This window comes from Trichechus manatus, unplaced genomic scaffold, assembly GCF_000243295.1.
Source record: "Trichechus manatus latirostris isolate Lorelei unplaced genomic scaffold, TriManLat1.0 scaffold00015, whole genome shotgun sequence".
NCBI lineage: Eukaryota > Metazoa > Chordata > Mammalia > Sirenia > Trichechidae > Trichechus > Trichechus manatus.
In genome coordinates, this window is record NW_004443951.1 from 26,193,792 (window position 1) to 26,221,043 (window position 27,252).

Sequence of the window (27,252 nt, forward strand, 5' to 3'; positions counted from 1 at the left end):
CGCCCTGAATTTGGACTTATAGCCTACTGGACTGTGAGAGACTAAACTTCTCTTTGTTAAAGCCATCCACTTATGGTATTTCTGTTAGAGCAGTACTAGATGACTAAGACAAGGTGGAATTGATGGGACCTACTGATGGACTGGATGTGATGGGTGAGAGACAGGAGGCATCGACGAAGGCTTCTGGGTTTCTAGTTTGGTGGGTTCAAGACAGCCACAAATTCTTTGCTTCTTCTCCCATTGAGAGGTGGAGACTGCTGCCCTCCCCTTGAACCTGGACAGGCTCTGGGGCTGCTTTGACCAGTAGAACTCGGTCGAAGTGACCTATGTTAGTTTCTGGATCAGACCCAAGAAGAGGACAGAGGACTGAGCCTTGGGGCACTCCCCTATTAGAAGTTTGGTGGAGAGGAGGGCGTAGTAAAGGAGACCAAGCAGGAGTGGGCAGGGAGGTAGGAGGGCAGCCAGTGAGAGCGATGACAAGAAACCAATAGAAGCAGAAACGCAAACAGAAACCTGTACACCAATGTTCATTGCAGCACTTTTCATAATAGCCAAAAGGTGGAAACAACCAAAATGTCCATCAACAGATGAATGGATAAACAAAATGTGGTATATAGATACAGTTAAATATTGTTTGGTTGTTGTTGGGTGCCATTGAGTCGATTCCAACTTATAATGACCCTATGTGACAGAGTAGAACTGCCCATAGGGTTTTCTTGGCTGTAATCTTTATAGAAGCAGATCACCAGGTCTTTGTCCTGTGGAGTGGCTGGGTGGGTTCAAACCGACAACCTTTAGGTTAGCAGCCAAGTGCTTAATCATTGTGCCACCTGGGCTCCTTAATGGACTATTACTCAGCTATAAAGAGAAATGAGGTCCTGATGCATGCCATAACATGAATGAACCTTGAAACCATCCTGCTGAGTGAAATAAGTCAGTTGTGAGAGAACAGATACTGTATGATCTCACTTATATGAAATAAGCAAATATGTAGAAACCAAAGATTATTGGTGGTTACCAGGAACAGCAAAAGGGGGAGTTTTGCTTAGGGGACATTGAGTTTATGTTAACAGTGGTGGAATGATTTGGAAAAGAATAGTGATAATGGTTGTACAACATGAAGAATGTAATCAATGTCACTGAATTGTACATGTAGAAATTACTGAACTGGCATATGTTTTGTTGTGCATATTTTCACCACAATGAGAAAAAAAAAAAAAAAGAAGAAGCCAATAGAAGAAACTATCTCAAGAAAGGAGCAATCACCCGCATAGAATGCTGCCCAAAGATTGAGTAAGCTGAGGGCGGAGAAGTAGCCACAAGATTTGACAACAAGGACTTTGGGTGGTAACTTTGATGAGCACCGTCTTCATGGAAGGCAAGATATGGAAGCTGCCTTGGAATGTGCTGACTAAGGAGACAGTGGGAGTCAATGGGTTGGAGAGAACAACTTAGGCAATTTTATGGAGAGTTTTAGTGGAAAGGGGAGCAGAGAAACGGGGCATTGGCCAGAAGGGAATATGGGGTCAAGGAAGATTTTTGTCCAAATATGGAAGACAGAAAATTGTGTCACTATGCTGATAGGAATGACCTATAGAAGAGGAGCAATTGACAATGCAGAGAGAGGGAATTACCAAGGAGCAAAGTCCTTGATAAGGTAAGAGGGGAGGGGATCCAGAGCACAAGAAGTAGGAGTGGGCCTTTGATAGAAGCAGGGATAGTTATCTGAGAGACAGAGAGAAGAGAAGATGGGTTGATAGAATTAGTCATGTGAAGACAAGAGAGCGTCCCTCTGGTTTCTATTTTTCTGGTGGAGACTGAGCAAAATACAGCCACAGTGAGGTAGGAAAAGAGGAGGGATGAAGGATGGAGGGTTAGGTGGGAAGTTGTTATCATGCTCAAGCCCACTAGAGACAGAGTGGGATTTCTGGGCAGTGTGGAGTGACCATTTGAGGGTGATGACCATGAATGTTTCATGGCCCCAGCCTGCCAGTCTGTTTGATAGACTGTTGATCTTCACACAGCATATGCCAAACAAGGTGCAGAGTGCATCGCGTGCCTTATCCCAGTTAACCCTGTTGTTCTAAGCCACCCACTTTGTAGTACTTCGTTACGGCAGGAAACTAATACACAATCCTACAGGGAAAGTCATTTCTAAGAGCTGAGTCCTCAGGGGGAAATACGGGGGTGTAACCTTAGTAGGTGTAATGAGCTGAATGGTGGCCCCCCAAAAGATATTCCATGTCCTAATACCCAGAACCTGTGAATGTGACCTTATTTGTGAAAAGGGCCTTTGCAGACGTAATTAAGTTAAGGATCTTGAGACGTTGAGATCACCCTGGATCATCCAGGTGGGCCCTAAATCAATGACAACTGACGTTCTAAGAGATACTCAGAGGACACAGACAGAAGAGGAGGAGGTGTTGTGACCATGGAGGCAGAAACTGGGGTGCTGTGACCACAGGTGAAGGAACACCTGGAGTCACCAGAAGGTGGAAGAAGCAAAGAATGGATTCTCCACTAGAGCTTCCAGGGAGCCTCCCACTTTGAGGGAGCGTGGCGCTTCAGCCCCTGATTTCATCCTTCCGGGCTCTAGAACATGAAAGAAATAGTTTCTCTTGTTTAAGTCACTAAATTTGGGGTCGTATTTGATGGCAACTCTAGGAAACAACTACAGTGGTCTTCCATTTCAAGGCTCCTTGAGGCCTGGGAACTGTCAGTTGGAATGGCTAAGTTGAAGGCTGTGTGCAGATCAAGCCAGCACAAAGCAGCCCATAAGTGGAACAAACTGGCTCAGGCAGGGGCAAGTTATCTTGAGAAGGTTCAAGCAGACTCACTCTGCAGTGACAGAGCATAATGTTATGGATTGAATTATGCACCCCCCCCCCCCCCAATATGTGTTGTAAATCCTTAACTTTATGCCTGTGGTTATAATCCCATTTGGGAGTAGATTGTCTTTATTATGTTAATGAGGCAGGATTAGCATAGGGTGTATCTTGAGTCAATCTCTTTTGATATATAAAAGTGATTAAACAAGCGAGCAGAGCAGAGATGGGGGAAGAGAGATGCCAAGCCACCTGAAGATCGTCCAGGAACAGAAGCTAAAAGACAAAGACCTTCCTCCAGAGCTGACATAGAGAGAGAAAGTCTTCCCCTAGAGCCAGTGCCCTGATTTCGAACTTCTAGTCTCCTAAACTGTGAGAAAATAAGTATCTGTTTGTCAAAGCCACCCACTTGTGCTATTTCTGTTATAGCAGCACTAGATGACTAAGACACACAGTACCGAGATTAAGAGCATGGACTCAGTAGCCAGATGGAGTAAGTTCAAATCTTGGCTCCAACACTCAGTCTGCATATAACCTGGGGCAAGTTTCCTAAGCTCTCCATGCCTCACTTTCTCCATGTGTAAAATTAAGACACTAATAATATTCCCTATCTGTAGGGTCGTGTTGAGGATAACGTGAATTAATATAAGGAAAGCATTTGGAACCAACAACAATGACGTATGACAAGTGCAAGATAAGTGTCTGCTATTATTAAACTAAGCCAAATCAAAACAGACTAAACGAACTCAGAATAGTCAAGCTCTATTTGAACTAAGTAAACTCAAACTGATATAAAGTGGGTCAAACCAGTTAAAACTAGCTGAAACTAATGTAAACTGACTCAAACCTCTTGGGTCAACCAGGATTAGAACCCAATTAAATCAAACAGGCTTAGCATAGTCAGTCTGAACTGTGTACGCACCTGCACATATGGGGGGGGGTCTCTATTCTCTGTGTACATCAACCTGGACAGTAACCAACAGCCCCAGCATCTCCCAAGAGTAAAGCAACAATGTACAGACAAAGGTTGATCTAAGTCCGCACCTAAGAAAGACAAAGACATATTTCCCTGTCGGAAACACAGTTGGCTGCAATCAGCATTTGCTGAAAGAAAATACCCCGATTACATATGTCAGGTCAAGGATCAAATATCAGAAACCAACCACACACGAATTAAACAAGAGATAGGATACGTTGGTCCAGGATCCTGAGGAATCTCATGAAACCCAGGGGCAAGAAGTGCTGTTGGAATCCCTGAGGATCTGGAAGGTTGTCAGAACTCAAGGCCCCCCCGCCCCGTTCCAGGGAGGTGAAGCGGTAGGGTGAAGTGAGGGAGACATAAGCCTTGGGAGGTGGGGAGCTGAAGGTGAGCGTTACAGGCTGGAAGTTAGAGACTGTTTTGGGTAGACTCACTCCAGGACCTGGACTCAAGAACATCATCAGCCCTCATTGGCTACACCCTCAAGGCGAGAGCCCCTTACCCTCTTCTGCCAGCCCCCCTCCCCACCAGCCTGGGGGTGCCCTCTCCAGGGAACAGCAGCAATGCATTAGTGTCACTCTGTGGCTTACTTAAAGGCAGCCTGGTGGCACAGTGGTTAAAGTGCTTGGCTGCTAACCAAAAGGTCGGCAGTTCAAATTTACCAGCTGCTCCTTGGAAACCTCATAGGGCAGTTCTACTCTGTCCTATAGGGTTGTTATGAGCTGGAATCGACTCAACAGCAACGGGATAGGGTCACTATGAGTCAGGATCCACTGGAGAGCAACGGGTTTGGTTTCTTGGTTTTATGGCTTGCTTACTTAGGACATGTCATCCAGAGAGACCAATCACTAGGGAAGAACATTGTGGTTGGTAGAGGATCAGTGAAAACGAAGGAAACTGTCAATGAGATAGACAGACACGAGAGCAGAAACAATGGACTCAAATATACCAACAATCATGAAGATGGCACAGGACCAGACAATGTTTCATTCTGTTATACATAATGTCACCACGAATCGGAGCCAACTTGACAGCACCTAACAACGATAAATGCCTCCTGCTGGTAAGGATAGATGCTGGTGAGGGGCCAGAGGAGGCAACTGTGTGGGACTTGGGCCCACAGGAGAGCTGATGCCCTCAGCTCAAGGCTGAGTGGGTGGGTGCTCTTCTGTATTAACTATCAGAGCCTGGGAAAGACATTTTCTGCTCCTGCTTCAGTGGCCAGAAGATAAGGAGAGTCCCAGGGGAGCGAGTCTCCCCCATGTCACCACATAGCTGCATGGTCACAAAATGTGCTTGGGTAGGGAGAGGCGTGCAGGTCAAGGGCCTGCCTGGGAGTCAGGAGCCCTCATCTCAGTCCTGGCTCTGCCTCTGACATGCTGCGTGACACTGAGAAAGTCGCCACCCGCTCTGGGCCTCACTAACCCATATCTGAAATAAGCAAGCGTCCTCCATGGTCACCAAGGGCTCTAAACTCATATAAATCAGAGAGCGCGCATAGAGCCAACCCTCTTGTATTACAACGCAAGAAACAGAGGCAGAGAGGGGAAGAAACTGGGCCACAGTCACACAGTGAGTGAGTGGGAAGGGAGGGAACGATCATTTATTGTCCATTTACTGGGTGGTGCAAACGATTAAACACTTGACTACCAGCTGAAAGGTTGGCAGTTCAAACCCACCCAGAGCACCTCTGAAGATAGGCCTGGCTACCTGATTCCAAAAGATCACAGCCTTGAGAACCCTATGGAGCAGTTCTACTCTGAAACACATGGGTCACCATGAGTCAGAAGTGACTCAATGGCAACTTTTTTTTTGTTGCTTGTTTTTTTACTATGTGCTTACTAAACGCTCGCTGCATGGAATGGTCTTTCCTACATCCCAGCCTTGCCTTGAGCATCTACTACTGGCTGGGCACCTTCCATGAGATGGTCACTTGACATAGATGATCTCATTTAACCCACTAACAAGCCTATGAGGTATCATTATCCCCATTCCAAGGATGGGGAAACTGAGTCCCAGAGAGACAACTCACCCAGACACAGGTAGTGAGGGCAGAGCCAAGACTGAACCCTTGATTCTAGTTCCCCTGGGAAAGAAAGGGGGAGTGAAGAGGGGTGTCAGAGGTCAAGGGCTTCACATAGGACATGCCTCGAATCAACCCATGGGTGCAGGGCAAGGGAGCAGGCTCAGGCCCAAGAAGAAGCTGGCAGTACTGTGCCTCCTTTTGTTTTTAAAACAATTATTTTTATTTGAATTTTCATTAGTTAATACATTCTCATGGTTCAAAAAGTATCTATAAAAAGCATACGGTAAAAAGTCTTGCTCCCACCCCTGTGTCCTTTGCCATATTCTGACTCCTAGTCTCCTTGGCAAAGACTCCTAGACTCCTTGGAGAAGAAGACTGGATATTCCATGGACTGCCAGAAGAATAAACTAATCTGTCTGGAAGAAGTACAGCCAGACTGCTCCTTAGAAGCGTGTGATCAGGAGGGACATGTTATCAGGAGGGACCAGTCTCTGGAGAAGGACATCATGCTTGGTAAAGTAGAGAGTCAGCAAAAAAGAGGAAGACCCTCAATGAGATGGACTGATACAGTGGCTGCAACAATGGGCTCAAGCATAACAACGATTGTGAGGATGGCGCAGGACCGGGCAGTGTTTTGTTCTGCTGTACATCAGGTCGCCATGAGTCGGAACCGACTCGATGGCACCTAACAACAACAGTCCCAACCCCCTACAGGTCACCAGTTTTTTATTAGTATCTCATGTATTCTTTCAGAATTTCTTTACGCAAATATAAAAATGAATATGTACATATTCTTACCCCATTTTTACATAAGACAGCAAAGTACACACTGTGCTGCATCTTTTTTCACTAATCACACATCTCAGAGATATTTCCCCATCAGTTAATAGAAAACTTCCTTATTCTTTTATATCACTGCAGAATATGCTATTGTATAGATTGAATAGTTTATTTAACCAGTTCCCTATTGATGGACATTTGAGTTGTTTCTAGTTATTTATTTATTTGTATCACAAACAATGCTGGAATAAATATTCTTGTACATACATTGTTTCACATGTCTGCAAGTATATTTGTAGGAAAGATTCCCAAAAGTGCTTTGCTGAGTTGAAAGGTATTGTATCAGTTTTCTATTGCCACATAACAAATTACCACAAACTCAGCACTTACAACACCTCCCATTTATTAGCTCACTGTTCTGTAGGTCAGAAGTCTGGCATGATGTGACCGGGTTCTCTACTCGGGGTACCTCAGGTTCTCTGCTCAGGCTACCTCAGGTTCTCTGCTTAGAGTACCACAGGTTCTCTGCTCAGGGTACCACAAGGCTGAAATCAACGTGTCTGCAACACTTAGCTCTCATCCGGAAGTGCTGGGGTGAAATCTGCTACCCAGCTCATTCTTGTTGTTGCCAGAATTTAGTTCCTTGTGGTTGTAGCACTGAGGTCCCTGTTTTCTTGCTAACTATCAGATGGGTCCCCCTCAGCTTCTAAATGACACCCACATTCCTTGCCATGTGGCTTCTCCATCTTCAAGCTAGAAATGACACTCTGAATCCTTCTCATACTTCGAATCTCCATCACCACCCAGAGAAAACGCTCTGCTTATAAAAGGCTCACCTGATAAGGTCCAGCCCACCCAGGATTATCTCCCTATCTTAAAGTCAACTGATTTTAGAACTTACTTACATCTGCAAAATCCCTTTTGCCATATAATGGAATATAGTCATGGAGTGATAGATCATCATATTCACAAGTTTCACCCACATTCAAGGACAAGGGGTCACATAAGGGTGAAGGTCTTTGAGGGTCACCATAGGCTGCCTCCCACAGGTATATTTGTAATTTTTAAAAAATATATTATTTTTATTGTGCTTTAGGTGAGACTTTATTTACAGAGCAAATTAGTTTCTTATTCAACAAATTGTTTTGTGACATTGGTTGCTATCCCCACGATGTGTCAACAGTCTCCTGTTCCACACCCCAGTTCCCCAGTACCCATCCATCCATTATTCCTGTCCCTTCATGCTTTCTTATCATTGCTTTTGGGTAGTGTTGCCCTTTTGGTCGCGTGTACTTGTTTGAACTAAGAAGCCTGTTCCTCAAGTGTGTTATTGCTTGTTGTTTTATAGACCTGTCTAATCTTTGGCTGAAGAGTGAACTTCAAGAGTATATTTGTAATTTTGATTGATATTTCCAACTTGCCCCCATGGGGATTGTGCTGAAGAATCCCTCTTCCCTCAGCAATGATGAGCCTGCCTACTTCTCCAGTGTCACCAAACTTTTGGATTTTTGCCAAGCTGTTAGGTGAAAGATGGAATCTCAGTCCATTTTAAATTCACAGTTATCTTCTTAGGGATGAGGTGAGCATTTCTTCAAAAGCTATATGTCTTTTTCTTTATGTCTTCTGGTTTTGAGTGATAGTAAGTCCTTTCAAAGTTAAAAGATAGAGATTTCTCCTGTGTTTTCTTCTGGTGCTTTTAAGGTTTCACTTTTTTATCCACTGGTTCTTGGAACTGGAAGCTTCTGTTGACATCTCCTCAGAAGCGACTACAAAGTTGGGTCCCAAAAGGCTTGGGGTTTGGGGTAGAGAAAGGAACTGCCAAGTGGCACCCTCTAGATGCTGGGCTCTGTCCTCTTCCAGCCCTGCCAGAAATCCCAGTCTCAAATCTTCTTTCTACTTCCCTCCAGCACTCATTGTATCCTGGGCTAGCACAAGGGGCCCAAGTAGAGGAGGACTCAGCCCTGCCTGAGGAGCTTCTAGTCTGAAGGCTGAGACAAGCACAGGGCCAGACCAGAACTCAAGGGGTGACAGATGCAGACCAGGCTGGAAGCCCATGGGAGAGAGGGGCAGATTCTATGGGGGTATTCAGGAGGCTCCAGGGAGAGTTGGCATTGAGCTGAGCCTTAAGGATGAGGGGAAATGTACTGGCAGTGATAGCGGGAGAGGAGGCACTTCAGTGTAGGGAACCAAAACCCAAACCAAACCCATTGCCATCAAGTGAATTCCGACTCATAGCAACCCTACAGGATAGAGTAGAACTGCCCCATAGGGTTTCCAAGGCTGTAAATCTTTATGAAAGCAGACTGCCACATCTTTCTCCCCTGGAGTGGCTGGTGGGTTTGAACCACGGGCCTTTGGGTTAGCAGCAGAGCATTTAACTACTGTGCCACCAGGGCTCCTGTATGGGGAACAGCAGGGGGCAAAGACGGAGGCGGGAATCAGCCTGAAGACTTAGCATGGAGGGAAGGATTTAGTGGACCATGGTGTCCTAAAGCGTCAGGTCAGGGTGTAACTTATCTCCTTGGCCCCTCCTCTGTGCCAGAGGAGGCATCAGCCAGAGTTTGATGGATGAAATGAAATGAAGCAGAAGGGACACGGGGACTTGAATCCTAGGCTAAATCATTTACCCTTTACTCTGACAGTGAGAAGCAAAGACTCCCATCAAAAAATAAGCCCTTGCCAGTGGAGTCAGCTCAGAACTTGGGCGTTCTCTGCTCATCACTGCCCCCTGGTGGCTGATCGGCTAGTTCTCCGTGACTGGCTCGGGCATCAGGGCTAAGCAGAGCAAGTCGCTGAAGGGAAGGTTGGTGGGGAGGCTGACTGGGTCTCAGAAATAAAAAACCATGAAATCCTGATATGTGAATGTCTGGTTCCAATGAACCTTCAGAGACCGTCTGGTCTGACTTCTTTATTACATATGGAGAAACCAAAGCTAAAGAGGGTACTGCTAGGGGGCAGAGAAGAATGCGCTAGACTTGGTGTAAGACTGTCCTCAGTTTGTAGCCTGGCTTTATTTCTTACCAGACAAGTGGCCTCACCTCTCTGAGCCACAATTTCCATCTCTGTAAAGTGAAGTCTGGGATCTGGTAGACTTCTGTTGTCTGGTAATACCAGACGAGGTTATTCAGATCATCGAAAACAAGGAAAATGCTGAGTAAACGAAGAGTAATGAAAATGGCAAATATGTGTACAAACCTAAATCAACCTTGATGATATCTTGTGGTGTCTAAAACAGAAAACAATACAGAATTAAAATATATGACAAAAATGGTAGATAAGTCAGGAGGTAGGTAAACGGGATTAAACGTTTATAAAGTCCTTACATTCTCTTGGAGTAGAGTAAAGGTGCTGATTAACTGTAGACATGAGCAAGTTAAGTGGGCAGACTACAGCTTCTAGGATAAGCAGTGAAACAACAAAAACAGAGAGTTTGATTTCTAAATTAGTTAAGAGACATGTAAGTTCCTCTGGATGAGATCTACTGACCAAAAAAATTAATACCAGACAAAGTAGACTTTAAGGCAAGAAGTACTATTAAGAATAAAGAGAGTCATTGTACAATAATAAAATGGATCAATTCATCAGGAAGATATATCGATGTATGAACATGGCATCAGGATTGGAGAAGAAGTCATTAACAACTGTGCTATGCAGATAACGCCACCCTGCTTGTCGAAAATGCAGACAACTTGAAATACTTACTGATGAAGGTCAAAGACTACAGCCTTCATTATGAATTACATCTGCGTGTAAAGAAAACAAAAATCTTCGCATCTGGACCCATAAGCAACATCATGATAAATGGAGAAAATATCGAAGTTGTCAAGAATTTTATTCTGTTTGGATCAACAATTAATGCCCCATGAAAGCAGCAGTCAGGAAATCAAATGCGAGATATTGCACTGGGTAAATCTGCAGCAAAAGACCTCTTCAAAGTGTTAAAAAACAAAAATGTCACTTCAATGACTAAGGTGTGTCTGGCCCAAGCCATAGTCTTTTCAATTGCCTTTATGTATGCGGAAGTTGGACACCAAAAAAAGAAGACAGAAGAAGAATTGATGTATTTAAATTGTGGTATTGGCAAAGAACACTGAATATACCATGGACTTCCAGAAGAATGAGCAAATCAATCTTAGAAGAAATACAGCTGGAATGCTCCTTAGAAGCAAGGATGGCAATCATATTTTATTTATAAGAAACACACTTTGAATATAAACACAGAGAAATGAAAACACAAGGGTGGAAAAAAAAAGAGAAATACTATTCAAACACTAATCCACAAAAAGCTAGTGTCTCTATATTAATATCAGATAAAGCTGGCTTAAGGAAAAAAGTATTACTAGATATAACAGTTTACCCTATGGGGCAGTTCTACTCTGTCCTATAAGGTTGCTATGAGTCGGAATTGACTCCATGGCAATGGATTTATGTTTTTGCTTACAGTTCAATTAAACTAGAAAGCAATAAAAGAGAGATACTAGAAAATCACTACATGTTTGGAAATTAAACAGCATTGTTGTTAGGTACCGTCGAGAACAGACACTGTCCGGTCCTGTGCCATCCTCACAATCCTTCTGTGTTTGAGCCCATTGTTGCAGCCACTGCGTTAATCCATCTCATTGAGGGTCTTCCTCTTTTTCACTGACCCTCTACTTTACCAAGCATGATGTCCTTCTCCAGGGACTGATCCCTCTTGATAACATGTCCAAAGTGTGTGAGACGTAGTCTCGCCATTCTTGCTTCTAGGGTGCATTCTGGTTGTACCTCTTCCAAGACAGATTTGTTTGTTCTTTTGGGAGTCCATGGTGTATTCAATATTCTTTGCCAACGCCACTATTCAAAGGTGCCAGTTCTTCTTTGGTCTTCCCTATTCATCGTCCAGCTTTCACATGCCTATAAGGCGACTGAAAACATCATGGCTTGGGTCAGGCGCACCTTGGTCTTCAAGGTGATGTCTTTGTTTTTCAACACTTTAAAGAGGTCTTTTGCAGCAGATTTCCCCAATGCAATGTGTCTTTTGGGTTCTTGACTGCTGCTTCCATGGGTACTGATTCTGGATCCAAGGAAAATGAAATCCTTGACAACTTCAGTCTTTTCTCCATTTATCATGATGTTGCTTATTGGTCCAGTGTGAGGATTTTTGTTTTCTTTTTGTTGAGTTGTAATCCATACTGAAGGCTCTAGTCTTTGATCTTCATCAGTAAGTGCTTCAAGTCCTCTTCACTTTCAGCAAGCAAGGTTGTGTCATTTGCATAATGCAGGTTGTTAATGATTCTCCTTCCAACTCTGATGCCCCGTTCTTCTTGATATAGTCCAGCTTCTTGGATTATTTGCTCAGCACACAGATTGAATAAGTATGGTAAAAGCATACAACCCTGACGCACACCTTTTCTGACTTTAAACCACGCAGTATCCCCTTGCTCTGTTCCAGTGACTGCCCCTTGATCTATGTACAGGTTCCTCATGAGTACAATTAAGTGTTCTGGAATTCCCATTCTTTGCAAAGTTATCCATAATTTGTTATGATCCACACAGTCAAATGTCTTTGCATAGTCAATAAAACACAGTGTCATAGATTGAATTGTGTCCCCAAAAAATATCTGTCAACTTGGCTGGGTCATGTATTGTATAATTGTGTACCATTTTGTAATCTGATGTGATTTACTTATGTGTTTTAAATTCAATCACTATGAGCTAATAAGATGGATTAGCAGCAGTTAAACTGATGAGGTATACAAGATTAGATAGCATCTTAATCCAATCTCTTTTGAGATATAAAAGAGAGAATCCAGCAGAGACACATGGGAACCTCATACCACCAAGAAAGCAGTGCCGGGAGCAGAGCGCGTCCTTTGGACCTGAGGTTCCTGCGCAGAGAAGCTCCTAGACCAAGGGAAGACTGATGCATCACAAAGACCTTCCTCCAGAGCCGACGGAGAAAGGAAGCCTTCCCCTGGAGCTGACACCCTGAATTTGGACTTGTATCCTACTGGACTGTGAGATAGTAAATTTCTCTTTGTTAAAGCCATCCACTTGTGCTATTTCTGTTAGAGCAGCACTAGATGACTAAGACACACAGGTAAACATCTTTCTGGTATTCTCCGCTCTCAGCCAGAATCTATCTGACATCAGCAGTGATATCCCTCATTCCATGTCCTCTTCTGAATCTGGCTTGAACTTGTGGCCATTTCCTGTCAATATACTGCTGCAGCCGCTTTTGAATAATCTTCAGCAAAATTTTACTTGCGTGTGATATTAATGATATTGTTCAATAATTTCCACATTCAGTTGGATCATCTTTCTTGGGAATAGGCATAAATATGGATCTCTTCCAGTCGGTTGGCCAGGTAGCTGTCTTCCAGATTTCTTGGCATAGACGAGTGAGTGCTTCCAGCACTGCATCCCTTTGTTGAAACATCTCAGTTGGTATTCCGTCAATTCCTGGAGCCTTGTTTTTGGCCAAGACCTTCAGTGCAGCTTGGACCTCTTCCTTCAGTACCATCAGTTCCTGATCATACGCTACCTCCTGAAATGGTTGAACTTCGACCATCTCTTTTTGGCATAGTGACTCTGTGTATTCCTTCTATCTTCTTTTGATGCTTCCTGCGTTGTTTAATATTTTACCCATAGAATGCTTCAGTATTGCAAGTTGAGGCTTGTGCATACTGCTTAATAATCCATAAGTGAAAGAAAAAATCAGAAGAGCAATTAAAAAACATATTGAATTGAATGATAACAAAAACAAAATGTATCAAAATTTATAGGATGCAGCTAAAGCAATGCTTACAGGTAGTTTTACAGGTTTAAGTGCTTATATTAGAAAAGAAAGAAAGGTGAAAAATCAAGGAAAATGCTAGAAAAAGAAGAGCATATTAAACGCAAAGTAAGTAGAAGAAAAGAAATAATAAAAAATAAAAAACAGACAAACAATAGAGAACAATAAAAAGTCAAAAGTTGGTTCTTTGAAAAGATTCATAAAATAGACAAACCTCTAGCAAGAATGCACAAGCAAAAAAGAGAGAGAAACCAAAAGCAAAACCAAGTATTAGTGATACCAGGATGCAAGAGAGAATGTCACTCCATGTCCTAAACATCAAAAGACGCTAAGGGAATATTGTGAACGACTTTATGCCAATAGTTGACAACCTAGACAAAATGGACAAATTCTCTTGAAATACACAATTTACCAAAACTAACACAGAAATAAACAGAAAATCGAAATAGCCTTATACCAATTAGAGAAATTGAATTTGAAATTAAAAACTCATTCCAACAAAGATTACTCCAAGTCCAGATGGCTTTATTGCAAATTTTAAAATTTAAGGAAAAAAAAACACCAATGTTACACAAATTATTTCAGAAAACAGAGGAGCGGTGTCACTTCCCAACTCATTTAATAAGGCCAGCATAAACCTAATACCAAAATCAAATAAAGACCTTACAATAAAAACCAGAGACCAATATCTTTCATAAGCATAGTCACAGAAATCCTCAACAAAATATTAGCAAATTTGCATCTAGCAATTTATAAAAAAGATAAAACATCACGACCAAGTGGGTTTATCCCAGCAATAAAAGGTTGGTTTAACACTCAAAAATCAGTCACTGTAATTCACTGTCATAATGGACAAAAAGATAAAAATCACAAAATCTCAATAAATGCAGAAAATTTTTTTTAAAAAAGTTAATACCCACTCATTATTAAAAAACAAAATACCTTGGCAAACTAGGAATAGAAGGGAACTTCTGATAAAAAAAAAAATTTACAATTAACATTGTAGTTAATGGTGAAACATTGAATGCTTCCCCCAAGGTTAGGAGCAAAGCAAATATTTTGCTCTTACCACTTCTATTTGACATTATACTGGAGAGTTCCAGCCACTTCAATAAAGCAAGAAAAAAAAAGGCATAAAGATTGGAAAGAAAAGTAGCGAAATCATCATTGTTCCACACGATTATGTGCATAGTAAATCCTATGGAATCCAAAAAAGAAACAGACACAAAAAATGACTAAAAAGTGAATTTAGCCATGTCATGGGACACAAAGTTAACATAAAACCAAAACCCATTGCCGTCGAGTCAATTTTGACTCATAGCGACCATACAGGACAGAGTAGAACTGCCACATAGAGTTTCTAAGGCTGTAAATCTTTATGGAAGCAGACTGTTGCATCTTTCTCCTGAGTAGTAGCTGGTGGGTTTGAACTGCCGACCTTTTGGTTAGCAGCCAAGTGCTTAACCATTGTGCTACCAGGGCTCCTGAAGTTAATATACAAAAATAAATTATATATCTGAATACTAGCCAAAATAAATTGGAAAATGAAATTAAAAGTACTATTTACAATAGTAACTACAGAATCAATGGATTTTCGACCAAGGTGCTATGTTAATTCAATGGGGAAAGAAAAGTCTTTTAATACATAGTGCTGGAACTACTGAATATCCATACTGGGGGGGAAAAAAAACCCTCGATCACTATTTTTCTCAATAAACAAAAATTAATTTGAAATGGATGATAAACCCAAATGAAAACGCTAGAACCATTAAGATTCTAGAAGAAAAGTAAGAGAATATTTTGACAACCTTGAGGTTGGCAAAAGTTTCTTAAAGCCCAAAGAACACTAACCATAAAAGAAAAATTATAAATTGGACTTAATCAAAATTACAAATTTGTGCTCTCAAGAGACACCTTTAAGATAATGAATAGGCAAGCCACAGACTTGGAAAAAATATTCACAATATTTACATCTAACAAAGGACTTGTATTCAGAGTATATAAAGAACTGCAGCAATATAAAGAAGACATACAATACAATTAGAAATGAGCAAAAGATCTGTGGTAGGCTGTATCATTGGTAGCCCCAGTGAAACATGTCTCCCGGTATTCACGACTTCGTATAGTCCCCTCCCACACTGACTCTGGGCTTGGAACATCTGACTTATCTTGGCCCGTGTGGAATTAGCTAGCAGATAAGCTCTTGTATATTGGGCTTGGTCCTCTCTGAATACTTCCTCTTGGAACCCTGAGTCACCATGTAAAGTGGTCTCACTGGTCTAGCTTGATGAGATACCATGTGGAGAGAGACACCTGGCCAGCCTCCAGCTATTTCAGCCATCTCAGCTGAGGCACCAGACCAGTGTGTTAAGCAGTCTTTAATTTTCAGCTCCAGTTGAGCAACCAGATGACTGTAGCCAACATTGCTTGGAGCGAAAGAACTGTCCAGAGGAGTTCAGTTCAGATTGCAAAATAGTGAGCAAATAAATGGTTTTGTCTTAAGTCACAAATTTTTGTGGTGGTTTGTTACATAGTAACAGAGTTGAAACAAGACTTGAACAGATACTTCACAAAAGAAGGTATGCAAATGGCCAATGGGCACATGAAAAGGAAGCTTCAAATGAACTTCAAACTAAAACCACAATAGAATACAATTTCTTACCACTAGAATGAATAAAAACAACCAACCAAACAAAAGGTTAACAATTCCAAATATTGGCAAGATTCAGAGCAACTGGAACTGTCATACATTGCTGAGACATAAATGAGTTGTAAAAACAAACCTAAACCAGTACAACCACTTCTGAAAATTGTTCAGCAGTTTCTTAGAAAGTTAAACATTTATCTACCTTACAGATTAGCAATTCCATTCTTATGTATTTACCCAAGAGATCTGGACTGATTCCAGACCTGGGACAGGAAATGTGCAAGATGAGAGAGAGAACACAATAGCATGAGCCTCCTTGTGATATACGCACAGTTCCTAGGCTTGCCCAAAGGGGTAAAAACCAAACCTGATCTGATTAAACCTCTAGCTCCAACCACCAATTAACAGGAAATTCAGAGGCGAGAGGAACATGCTAAACCACACCACGGGGATGCACTTAGCAATGTTACTGTGGGAAATGATAGGACGGACGATCGGATTTGATTAACAAATGAATCACAAGAAGAAAAAAAAAAAGAACAAAGATTAAACAAGATTTCTAAAGATGACATATGGAAAAAAACGGACGAAGCGAAACCACGCAAGTCCAGGTGATGAGTGCTCTTGGGGGAGGAGGGTAGAAGGGGGTTTTGATTGAGAGAGGGCATGTGGAGAGTTTCCAGGGTGGATGGCAAAGTTTTGTCTTTAGACCAGGTTGGAGGTTATAGGGGTGTTTGCCTGGTGATGGTTCATTAATGTGTACATTTGTTTTACCTAGTTTTCCATATTTGTGTTGTATTTAGCCATTATTAAAAAAAGTTAAAAAAATCTTCCAGAGGAATTGTTAAATATATAGATTCCTAGACTTCAACTCCCAGAGATTCTGATTTAGCCCTCAAAATGCCACCTTTAAGAACCACCCCACCCCCAGATAATCTGAAAATGAAATTAAGAAAACAATTCCATTCACAATAACATCAGAAAGAATGAAATACTCAGGAATAAATTTAACAAAAGAAATGCAAAACTCATGCTTTGAAAACTACAAAATATTGTTGAGAGAAATTAAAGAAGATCAAAATAAATGGAAAAACATCCTATGTTCATGGATGGGAAATTATAACATTGTTAAAATGTCAGTACTCCCCAAACTGATCTACAGATTCAAGCCAGTCCCTACCAGAATCCCAGCTGACTTTTCTGTATAAATCGATAAGCTGATTCTAAAATTCCTACACAATTGTGAGGAACCCAGAATACCCAAAACAATCCTTTCTGAGGTGATGAAAATGTTCTAAAATTGACTGTGGTGATATTTGCACATATGCCGAATATGCTAAAAAACCATTGAATTGTATACTTTAAATGGGTGAACTGCATGGTATATGAATCATATATTAATAGAGCTCTTAAAAAAAAAAAGAAGGAAACCCCCAAAAGTTTTTTTTCCCCTTTTTTTAAATTGTACTTTAGATGAAGGTTTATGGAACAAACTAGCTTCTCATTAAACCATTAGTACACATATTGTTTCGTGACATTGGTTACCAACACCACAACATGTCAACACTCTCCCCTTCTTGACCTTGGGTTCTCCATTATCAGCTTTCCTGTCCCCTCCTATCTTCTAGTCCTTGCCCCTGGGCTGGTGTGCCCACATAGTCTCGTTCTGGTTTATGAGCCTGTCTAATCTTTGGCTGCAGGGTGAACCTCAGGAGTGACCTCATTACTGCGCTAAAAGGGTGTCTGGGGGCCATACTCTCGGGTTCTCCGGTCTCTGTTAGGCCAGTAAGTCTGGTGCTTTTTTGTGAGTTAGAATTTTGTTCTATATCCTTCTCCAGCTCTGTCCAGGACCCTCTGTTGTGATCCCTGTCAGAGCAGTCAGTGGTGGGAGCTGGGCACCATCTAGTTGTGCTGGGCTCAGTCTGGTGGAGCCTATGGTTGTTGTGGTCCATTAGTCCTCGGGACCAGTCTTTCCTTGTGTCTTTGGCTTTCTTCATTCTTCCTTGTTCCAGATGAACCCCTAGAAGTTTTTGATGTAGCAGTCCAAGGATGCATTCTGAGAAACATTGGTGAAGGTATTGGAGAGCCTGGAATGATTTTACATAATTTAGAAGATCCCTTTAGGCAGTGTGGGAGATGGATTTGAAGAGGAAGGCTGACTCTTACGCTCAGAAAAGAAATGACAAGGGTCTGGTGATTAGGGCAGTGGCTTTGGAGATGGGACTGAATGCAGATTCGAGAGATGTTACAAAAGTAAGACTTCAAAAAGTGTTTCCAAATTCCCAACAGATATTAATCTTTGGGGTTGAGGTATGAGAAGTCAGAACTCAGAAAATATTCCGTATTTACGTGCCTTGAAAAAATCATGATTGACCATAATAGTAAACAGGTAACATTTTTCTGTGAGAGGGTGATACAAAAATTTCAGGGATTTTCTGTTAAAAAAAAAAACAAAAACCATAACCAAACAACTCTTTAATAATAAATGCATGGTTTATTGTTATTATGAACCAATATAATATAATACATTTCAGTCACAGGTAAAAATGAACTCTACCTTATATAGACATTTAATAATAGACAACATTAAGGAAGGAAGCCTTAAAAAAAACAAAAAAAAAAACAAACCCATTGCCGACGAGTCGATTCTGACTCATAGAGACCACATGGGATAGAGTAGAACTGCTCCACAAGGTTTCAAACGAGTGGCTGGTGGATTCAAACTGCCGACCTTTGGATTAGCAGCCAAAAAGTAAATGTCAAATAAAAATTATTTAAAAAATTGAAAGATAGTATCATACATAATTAATATTTACATTATTCTTGAAATAAAAAATTAAAACAAAGCATTAATTGTTCTATCCTGCAGTCTTGATCTTTATTTTTATGATAAATATTCCAGATGTAGAAAATTTTATCTCACTTTACATTGCTGTCAATAAAATCGTTAAGAGTGTGTCCAAACACATCTTCAGGCTGGGCACTAGGGTACATGTTGCTTCATATAAGTTTCCTTTTTTTTATGCGATGAAAATATTTTGCTTTACAAAAAACTGTAGCCTATAGCAAATATTCAAAAAACTGGAACACAACACCTAACATAATTGGATTATATTTGTGTAACATGTTGGAATTGCCAATTTAGGGATTTATTTGCTTCCAAAACTTGCTATTTCTTAAGAACACTGCTCATAGGATTTGAATAAAGCATACAACATATATACATTTATAAACATTTATTTTATTTGCAGGAATGGCTCACCCTTAGCAGCAGACAGGCCCCCAAGCACATACTTATCACATGGCAACAGCTACCAGCAAGATTGGTTACATCTTGATGCTTCTGTCCAGCGTGCTCCTGTCCCAGGTCCAGGAAACGTGACCTTGACCTTTGACTCCACGTCATCATTTCCTGCTGTTGCTTTCAACATGACATCAATGGGTTCCTTCAAACCAGAAACATCTCAATGTTGATTATTAAGCTTTAATTTTCACAGGATAATAATTATGGTTTCTTCCTACTCCCGGTGATGGGAGCATTTCTGGGAAGGAGTGGTCAGCTCTGTGCAACACAGGCAGCCCAGCCAGTAAGGTAGGACTGAGAGGAGGGTATGGATTGATTGAAGAGGAGGTCAACGGCAAGGTCCCCCTGAGAGAACGGACTGCACAGAGTGCAGAGGGCAGAGGCTGATGACCGTGGCAGAGGTATGAGTTGAGGCACCTGTGGGTTGAGGAGGCACTGGCTCTGCCTCACTAACCTCCTTCCTGTTCCTGAAACCACGCAAACCTTTCAGCACCTCAGAGCCCTTGTGGTGCTGGTCCCTTTTCCTGGAGGGGCTTTCCTTAACCTTCTTTCCTGTCAGATCTCTCCTCAAATGTCATCTCCCAGCCACACTCTCTCTTTTAATAGCACTCTCTCTTTTAATTCCTTCGCAACACCCATCACAATCTAACAGTATGTTATTTATTTACTTTTTATTATCTGTCCCTCCTTTTGGCCTCATGTTGGAATGTGAGCTCTACCAGCACGATGATCTCTCCCGTCTTATTTCCTGCTGAATCTCAAGTGCCTATAACAGTGTCTGACACATAGTAGGTGTTCAATAAATATTTATTGACTGAGTGAACAACAGAATGGATATAATAGGTGAGTATAAAAGAAAACCCGTTGCTGTCGAATTGATTCCGACCCATAGTGACCCTATAGGACAGAGTAGAACTGCCCCATAGGGTTTCCAAGAAGCTGCTGGTGGATTCAAACTGCCAACCTTTTGGTTAGCAGCCAAGCTCTTAACCACTGCATCACCAGGACTCCAATAGACGAGTATAGATGGCTTTATTAAGTCACCTCTCTGTACCTCCATTTCCTCATTTGTCAAAGGAGAGTAAGAACTCCTGTGCAGCTGTTTGGAACCAGGCATTGTTAGATCAAGATCATGAATCCTTAATCAGGTTCCATTTGAGTGCAATACTGACAATAACCAGCAGGTGGAAGCAAGTCTCCATGGTGGGACCATGACAAACTAGCACTCAGGATAAAACCAGTTTGCCTTGGAGTTGACTCCAACTCATGGGGACTTCATACGTGTCAGAATAGGACTGTGCTCCATAGGGTTTTCAGTGGCTAATTTTTTGGAAGTAGATTGCCAGGCGTTTTTTTCAAGGTGCCTCTGGGTGGACTTGAACCTCCAACCTTTCAATCAGCAGCCAAGTGCGTTAACTATTCGCACCATCCGGGGACTCCAGTGCTCAAGCTACCTGAAGTTTAATCCCCTAAGAGCCAAAGCTTGTTTATTTCTACCATCTGGGATGCATGGCTTTCTTAAGCCTAACGCGCATGCCCCTGCTTCCGTGAATGGAGAACACGGAACCAACGTTTAAATTTACATCCCAGCTCTGCCCCTTACTGGCTAGGTGGCCCAGGGAAATTTACTCTTATAAAATGAGTCATTATGATCTCATAGGTTCGTTATGAGTCTCCAGTGGGTAGAGGTTGTGTAGGGACTGCATACGGGAGCGGGACAAAGTTTTGAGGATGGCAGGGACCATGGGGTAGCTAGCGATAGGTGGGGCCTGGATCCGTGGAGACCCCCATCAACCCTCAACTCCAAGCCATCACTTCTTTGGCTTTCCCCCTCCTCTCCACCCATTCTGCACCTGCACCCATGCAGCTGAACATGACAGAAGACAAAACCACACCGGATGACCGGCAGCACTCGAAATCCACATGCACAAACCTCAAGTGGGTCCCTATGCTTCGGGCAATCCAAACACATTTCACTGGTCTATTCACTCTCCCTTGTGACTCTCACACCTTCTCCTCTCTCCTCAAACCACCAAGACCCCCTCCTGCCTCCTTGCTGTCAGCCAGATAATAGTTTCTTATTTCTCTGAGAAAAAAGAAATCGTCACAAGAGAACCCCACATTCTCGCAATGCCAAATCCCCACCAACCTGAGCCTGCCCATATGCTGTTCCCTTCTTCCTGCCCACACTCTGATCTAGGCATGCCCTCCCCTCATGCACGGGATGTCAACCCCTTTTGCCCACCCTAGGATTTTGCTCTTGCAATTCTCACCTTTCTCTCCTGCCTCTTAAATTATCTTCCCCTCTACCAGTCATTCCTATCAGCCTATAAACAAGCCATGATATCTTCCATAAATTCTTCCTTGACCCCACTTTAACTTCCAACCACCTTCCCATTTATCTACTCTTTTTTATAGCATACCTCTAGGGAAGAGTTGCCCATACTCCACCCTCTCCTTCTCTACCTCCTCCCCCTCTCCCAGGCTCTCCCTGGACTCTATTCAGTCAGCCTTCCATGGGCACTGAAACCCCTGGTTAAGATCTCCAATGGCCTCTGTCATGGTTTGAATTATGTCCCCCAAAAAATATGTGTATCAATTTGGCTGGGCCATGATTCCCAGAATTGTATGGTTGGTCTCCATTTTGTGATTGTAATTTTATGTTAAAGAGGATTAGGGTGGGATTGTAACACCACCTTTACCCAGGTCACATTCCTGATCCAATCAATGTAAAGGGAGTTTCCCTGGGGTGTGGCCTGCACCACCTTTTATCTCTCAAGAGCTAAAAGCAAAGGGAAACAAGCAGAGAGTTGGGGACCTCATACCATCAAGAAAGCAGTGCCAGGAGCAGAGCACGTCCTTTGGACCGGGGTCCCTGCACAGAGAAGCGCCTAGTCCGAGAGAACACTGAAGGGAAGAAGGCCAACAGAGAGAAAAAGCCTTCCCCTGGAGCTGATGCCCTAAATTTGGACTTTTAGCTTACTTAAACTGTGAGGAAATAAACTTCTCTTCGTTAAAACCATCCACTTGGTGGTATTTCTTTTATAGCAGCACTAGATGACTAAGACAGACATTCTCCCCAGACCCATTTTCAATCCTCGTCTCACCCACCTCACAGAAGCACTGGACACAATGGAGCATTCCTCCCTTCTTGAAACCTTTCTTCTTTGAGCTTTTGTGACTTGTCTTTTTTCTATTGACGCTCCCTTCCCAACTGTCTCAGCCCCAGGAATATAAAATCCATCCAGTGGCAATGACTCCCCTGTTTGTATCTCCTCTCCTGACCTCTACCTGAAACCAGATTCTTGTAACTGACTCCAATTAGAAGTCTAATATGGCTTTTTACACTTAACTCATCCAAAACTGAGCTCTTGATTGTAACGCTCTGTGAGCATATAAGTTGTGTGTCAACCTGGCTGGTCCATGATTCTCAGTGGTTTGGCAGTTATGATGTAGTTTGGTAGTCATATAATGATGTGATCACCTCCATGATGAGATTTGATATGATGTGATCACCTCCATGATGGGATCTGCTGTGAGTAGCCAGCCAGTTGAAAGGGAGTTTTCTTGGGGGTGTGGCCTGCAAGCCTTTCTGGCAAAGCTCGTGGGCTTTTTGCTGGATCCTGCAGCTGGCTCCTGTTCATCTGACCTCCAGTTCTTGGGACTTGAGCTAGCAACTTACCTGTTGTCTTGATTGCCCATCTTGGGATTTGTAGGTCTTCACAGCCTGTGAGCCAGAGCCCTACTCTCTGACTTGCCCATCTTAGGTTCACCAGCCCCTACAGCTATGTGAATCAGGAGAAGCCTCCAGCCTGACCCATGGACTTGGGATGTTCCAGCCTCTACAACTGTGTGAGCCATTTTCTTAATATAAATCTCTCTCTATGTATATTTATCCCCCACATGTCTGTCAGTTTGTCACACTGTGGGGGCTTGCATGTTGCTGTGATGCTGGAAGCTATGCCACCGGTACTCAGATACCAGCAGGGTCACCCATGGAAGACAGGTTTCAGCTGAGCTTCCAGACTAAGACAGACTAGGGAGAAGGACTCAGCAGTCTACTTCTGAAAAGAATCAGCCCGTGAAAACCTTATGAATAGCAGCATAACATTGTCTGATATAGTGCTGGAAGATGAGCCTTCCAGGTTGGAAGGCACTCAAAAGACAACTGGGGAAGAGCTGCCTCCTCAAAGTAGAGTCAACCTTAATGACGTGGATGGAGTCAAGCTTTCAGGACCTTCATTTGCTGATGTGGCATGACTCAAAATGAGAAGAAACAACTGGAAACATCCATTAATAATCGGAACGTGGAATGTACGAAGTATGAATCTAGGAAAATTGGAAATCGTCAAAAATGAAATGGAACGCATGAACATCAATATCCTAGGCATTAGTGAGCTGAAAGGGACTTGTATTGGTCATTTTGAATCAGACAACCATATGGTCTACTGTGCTGGGAATGACAACTTGAAAAGGAATGGCATGGCATTCATCGTCAAAAAGAACAATTCAAGATGTATCCTGAAGTACAACGTTGTCAGTGACAGGATAATATCCATATGCCTACAAGGAAGACCAGTTAATACGACTATTATTCAAATTTACGAACCAACCACTAATGCCAAAGATGAGGAAACTGAAGATTTTTTACCAACTTCTGCAGTCCAAAATTGAGCAAATATACAATCAAGATGCATTGATAATTACTGGTGATTGAAATGAGAAAGATGGAAACAAAGAATGGGGATTCCAGAACACTTAACTGTGCTCATGCAGAACCTGTACATAGAACAAGAGGCGGTTGTTTGAACAGAACAATGGGATAGTGCATGCTTTAAAGTCAGGAAAGGTGTGCGTCAGGGTTGTATCTGTTCACCCTACCTTATGCTGAGCAAATAATCTGAGAAACTGGACTATATGAAGAAGAGCGGAGCATCAGGATTGGAGGAAGACTTATCAACAACCTGCGATATGCAGATGACACAACCTTGCTTGCTGAAAGTGAAGAGGACTTGAAGCACTTACTGATGAAGATCAAAGACCACAGCCTTCAGTATGGATTACGCCTCTACATAAAGAAAACAAAAATCCTCACAAATGGACCAACAGCAACATCATGATAAACAGAGAAAAGATTGAAATTGTCACCGATTTCATTTTACTTGGATCCACAATCAATGCCCATGGAAGCAGCAGTCAGGAAATCAAAAGACGCATTGCATTGGGCAAATCTGCTGCAAAAGACCTCTTTAAGGTGTTGAAAAGTAAAGATGTCATCTTGGAGACTAAGGTGCGCCTGACCCAAGCCATGGTCTTTTCAGTCGCCTCATATGCATGTGAAAGCTGGACAATGAATAAGGAAGACTGAAGAATTGATGCCTTTGAATTACGGTGTTGGTGAAGAATATTGACTACACCGTGGACTGCCAGAAGAACAACAAGTCTGTCTTGGAAGAAATACAGCCAGAGTGCTCCTTGGAAGTGAGGACGGCAAGATTTCATCTAATGTACTTAGGACATGTTATCAGGAGGGACCAGTCCCTGGAGAAGGACATCATGCTTGGTATAGAGGGTCAGCAAAAAAGAGGAAGACCCTCGATGAGACGGACTGACACAGTGTCTGCAGCAGTGGGCTCAAACATAGCAAGAATTACGATGATGATCCAGGACCAGGTAGTGTTTCATCCCGTTGTACACAGGGTCACTATGAATCGGAACTGACTCGAGGACACCCAACAATAACAACATAAGTTTATACAGATGTTCCCAAACAAGGTGTCGTGACGCAGTGCCACAAGGAGGGTGTGCAAAAAAACGTTGTAGAAACTCTCGTATTTAAGAAACTAATTATTGTATTAACCTCACACAAAAAGTTTACCACTATGGTAGGATGACTCCAGACAACATACAAGGTAGGCATCACAAGTGGAGCCCTGTGAGGGGCCCTGAAAGCAACCTGGACAGAAGCAGATACGTTACCGGATGCTGTGCCAGTCAGGCAGCAGGAGCTAACAGGAACTGTTCGTTGACAAGGGTCTGATTATATTTTTAGTACATTGTTTTCTGCAATTTGTCTATTTGCTATTTGAAATAAAGTAAATGAATAAGTAAACTTTTTTCCTGGTGCTTGTATATTAAAGGGAGCTGCTGATGTTCTCTGGCCAGGGAGCAAAAGTATCTTCATCCAGCCCTACCCTGTTTTGTTTTTCTTTGTAGCACTTTTCACTTACATTTGTTTCTCATTTACTTATGTGTTTTATGGTCCCTTCCCTGTCTTGATTGTTTTGTGTCACCCATGCCTAGAACAGCGCCAGGCACAGCCTAGGCCCTCACATTTTTATTGATGATGGATGGATGGATGGTTATTCATAATCCCACAAGACAACACTCATTGAACAAACAAAACAAACCAACATCTCTTGCCTCTGAATAAAACTTTATGTTTTCTTAAAGCCCACTCATATGTGCACTTCCAAACACCTCTGAGGGGTAGGGCGGACACTTCTGTCCCACAATTTGCAGACTCTGTTAGGAGACAAATGAGGAACATATCGACCTGAAGGTAGTCTGAGCCCTGTGGCTTCCTCAGGAGCCATCTGCAGCCCAGCCCTTGCCCTTGGAGTCTGGGGGAGAATTCTCTTCAGCCCAAGGATACTGGCAAACTCCTTCTGGCCTTGGCAGGGCTGACTTTCATGGACCGAGAGGCTCATGGCAAAGGCTGTGGGTCAGAGGGCGCTCAGGTCAGGCCAGGCTGAAAGAGGGCACAGGAAGTGCCTCTGGGGCTTGAGCCCACTCTGCCTTCATGCACTGCAACAACATGGCTGGTCATCCCGCCACACCCCGCCCCCACCTCTGCCAATATCCCTCCCTGTTGGACACTGTTTCTTTTTGTGCTCAGAGCTCCCCAAATATTTTTTAAAATGCCCTATTTTAGATATGGCCACCTTCACACCTTGTCCATCCAACCTTCAACTGGGGGGTTTCTTGAGGCCACGGCCAGGTCTGAGGGACCCATATGCCCAGCACTCTGCCTCTCGCCTGGTCCATTAGCTGTGTGGCCAGATGTTGGGCATGGTCTCTGAGGACGCCCAGACCATGGGGTCAGAGGGTCTCTGAGAGGCCCAGGATCTGCGCCAGCCAGGGGTAGGGTCTTGAACTGACCTTGAGAAGGATTTGCTTTGTCTGGCTTAATCCTCTCAACAATCCTGTGAGGGACATACCAGTCACCCTCACTTTATAGATGGGGAAATGGAGGCTGTGTCTCACTGCTGTGTATGGTGGATGCTGGATTTACTCCAGGCCTGTCTGACTCAAAGCCTATTACAGGAGGTCCCTACAGCTCATGTAACCCTTTCTGGAAAAGGCAGGGATCACTGAATGAAAGAAAAGACAAAAGAATCTCAAGATACTGGTCAGCGCAGGCTGCCCCACATTCTAGGACATTGTCTCCAGGGAGCGCTCATAGTAGTAGCTCAAGCTTCTTGGCCCTAGCCCTGCTCTAGGAGCCGGGAGGGTGGGGTCAGCTGCCCAGAAGAGCAAGCCTATGCCTCAGGCCCACTTTGGGAGAAAACAGCTTTGACCCTTAAAGGCTGCCTCCTTGTTTCAGAAGCCCCCACCTCTGCTTCTTCCATGGCACTCCCCTACACCCCCAGCTTCCCCCACGAGGGCGCACCAAATGCCTGAGAGCCCCTCCACTCCGGCCATGTCTCAGGCCTGAGGCGCTGCCTCCAGCAGGCTCCTGTGGAAGGTCTGTGTCAGTAAAGGGGCGGCGAGTCCTAGTCTGGGCAGAGGAGACCCTAGGAAGGGGGCTGTCAGGAGCCTGGACCTGGTGGGGAAGACAGGTCTGAGGAGGGAACAGGGGAGGGCCAGCTGCAGATGGCCAGAGCGGTGAGGGGGCCTGGCCACAGGGCCGAGGG

General features: G+C 43.1%; 1 protein-coding gene across 1 annotated transcript in view; it reads right to left on the reverse strand.

The window, feature by feature from the left end:
* Nucleotides 1-27,252, reverse strand: part of LOC105756039 (antizyme inhibitor 2-like) — a 47,034-nt gene that overhangs the window by 6,689 nt on the left and 13,093 nt on the right. Inside the window, 1 exon segment of the mRNA XM_012554231.1 lies at nucleotides 25,992-26,054. Coding sequence (XP_012409685.1) covers nucleotides 25,992-26,054 — 63 coding nt within the window.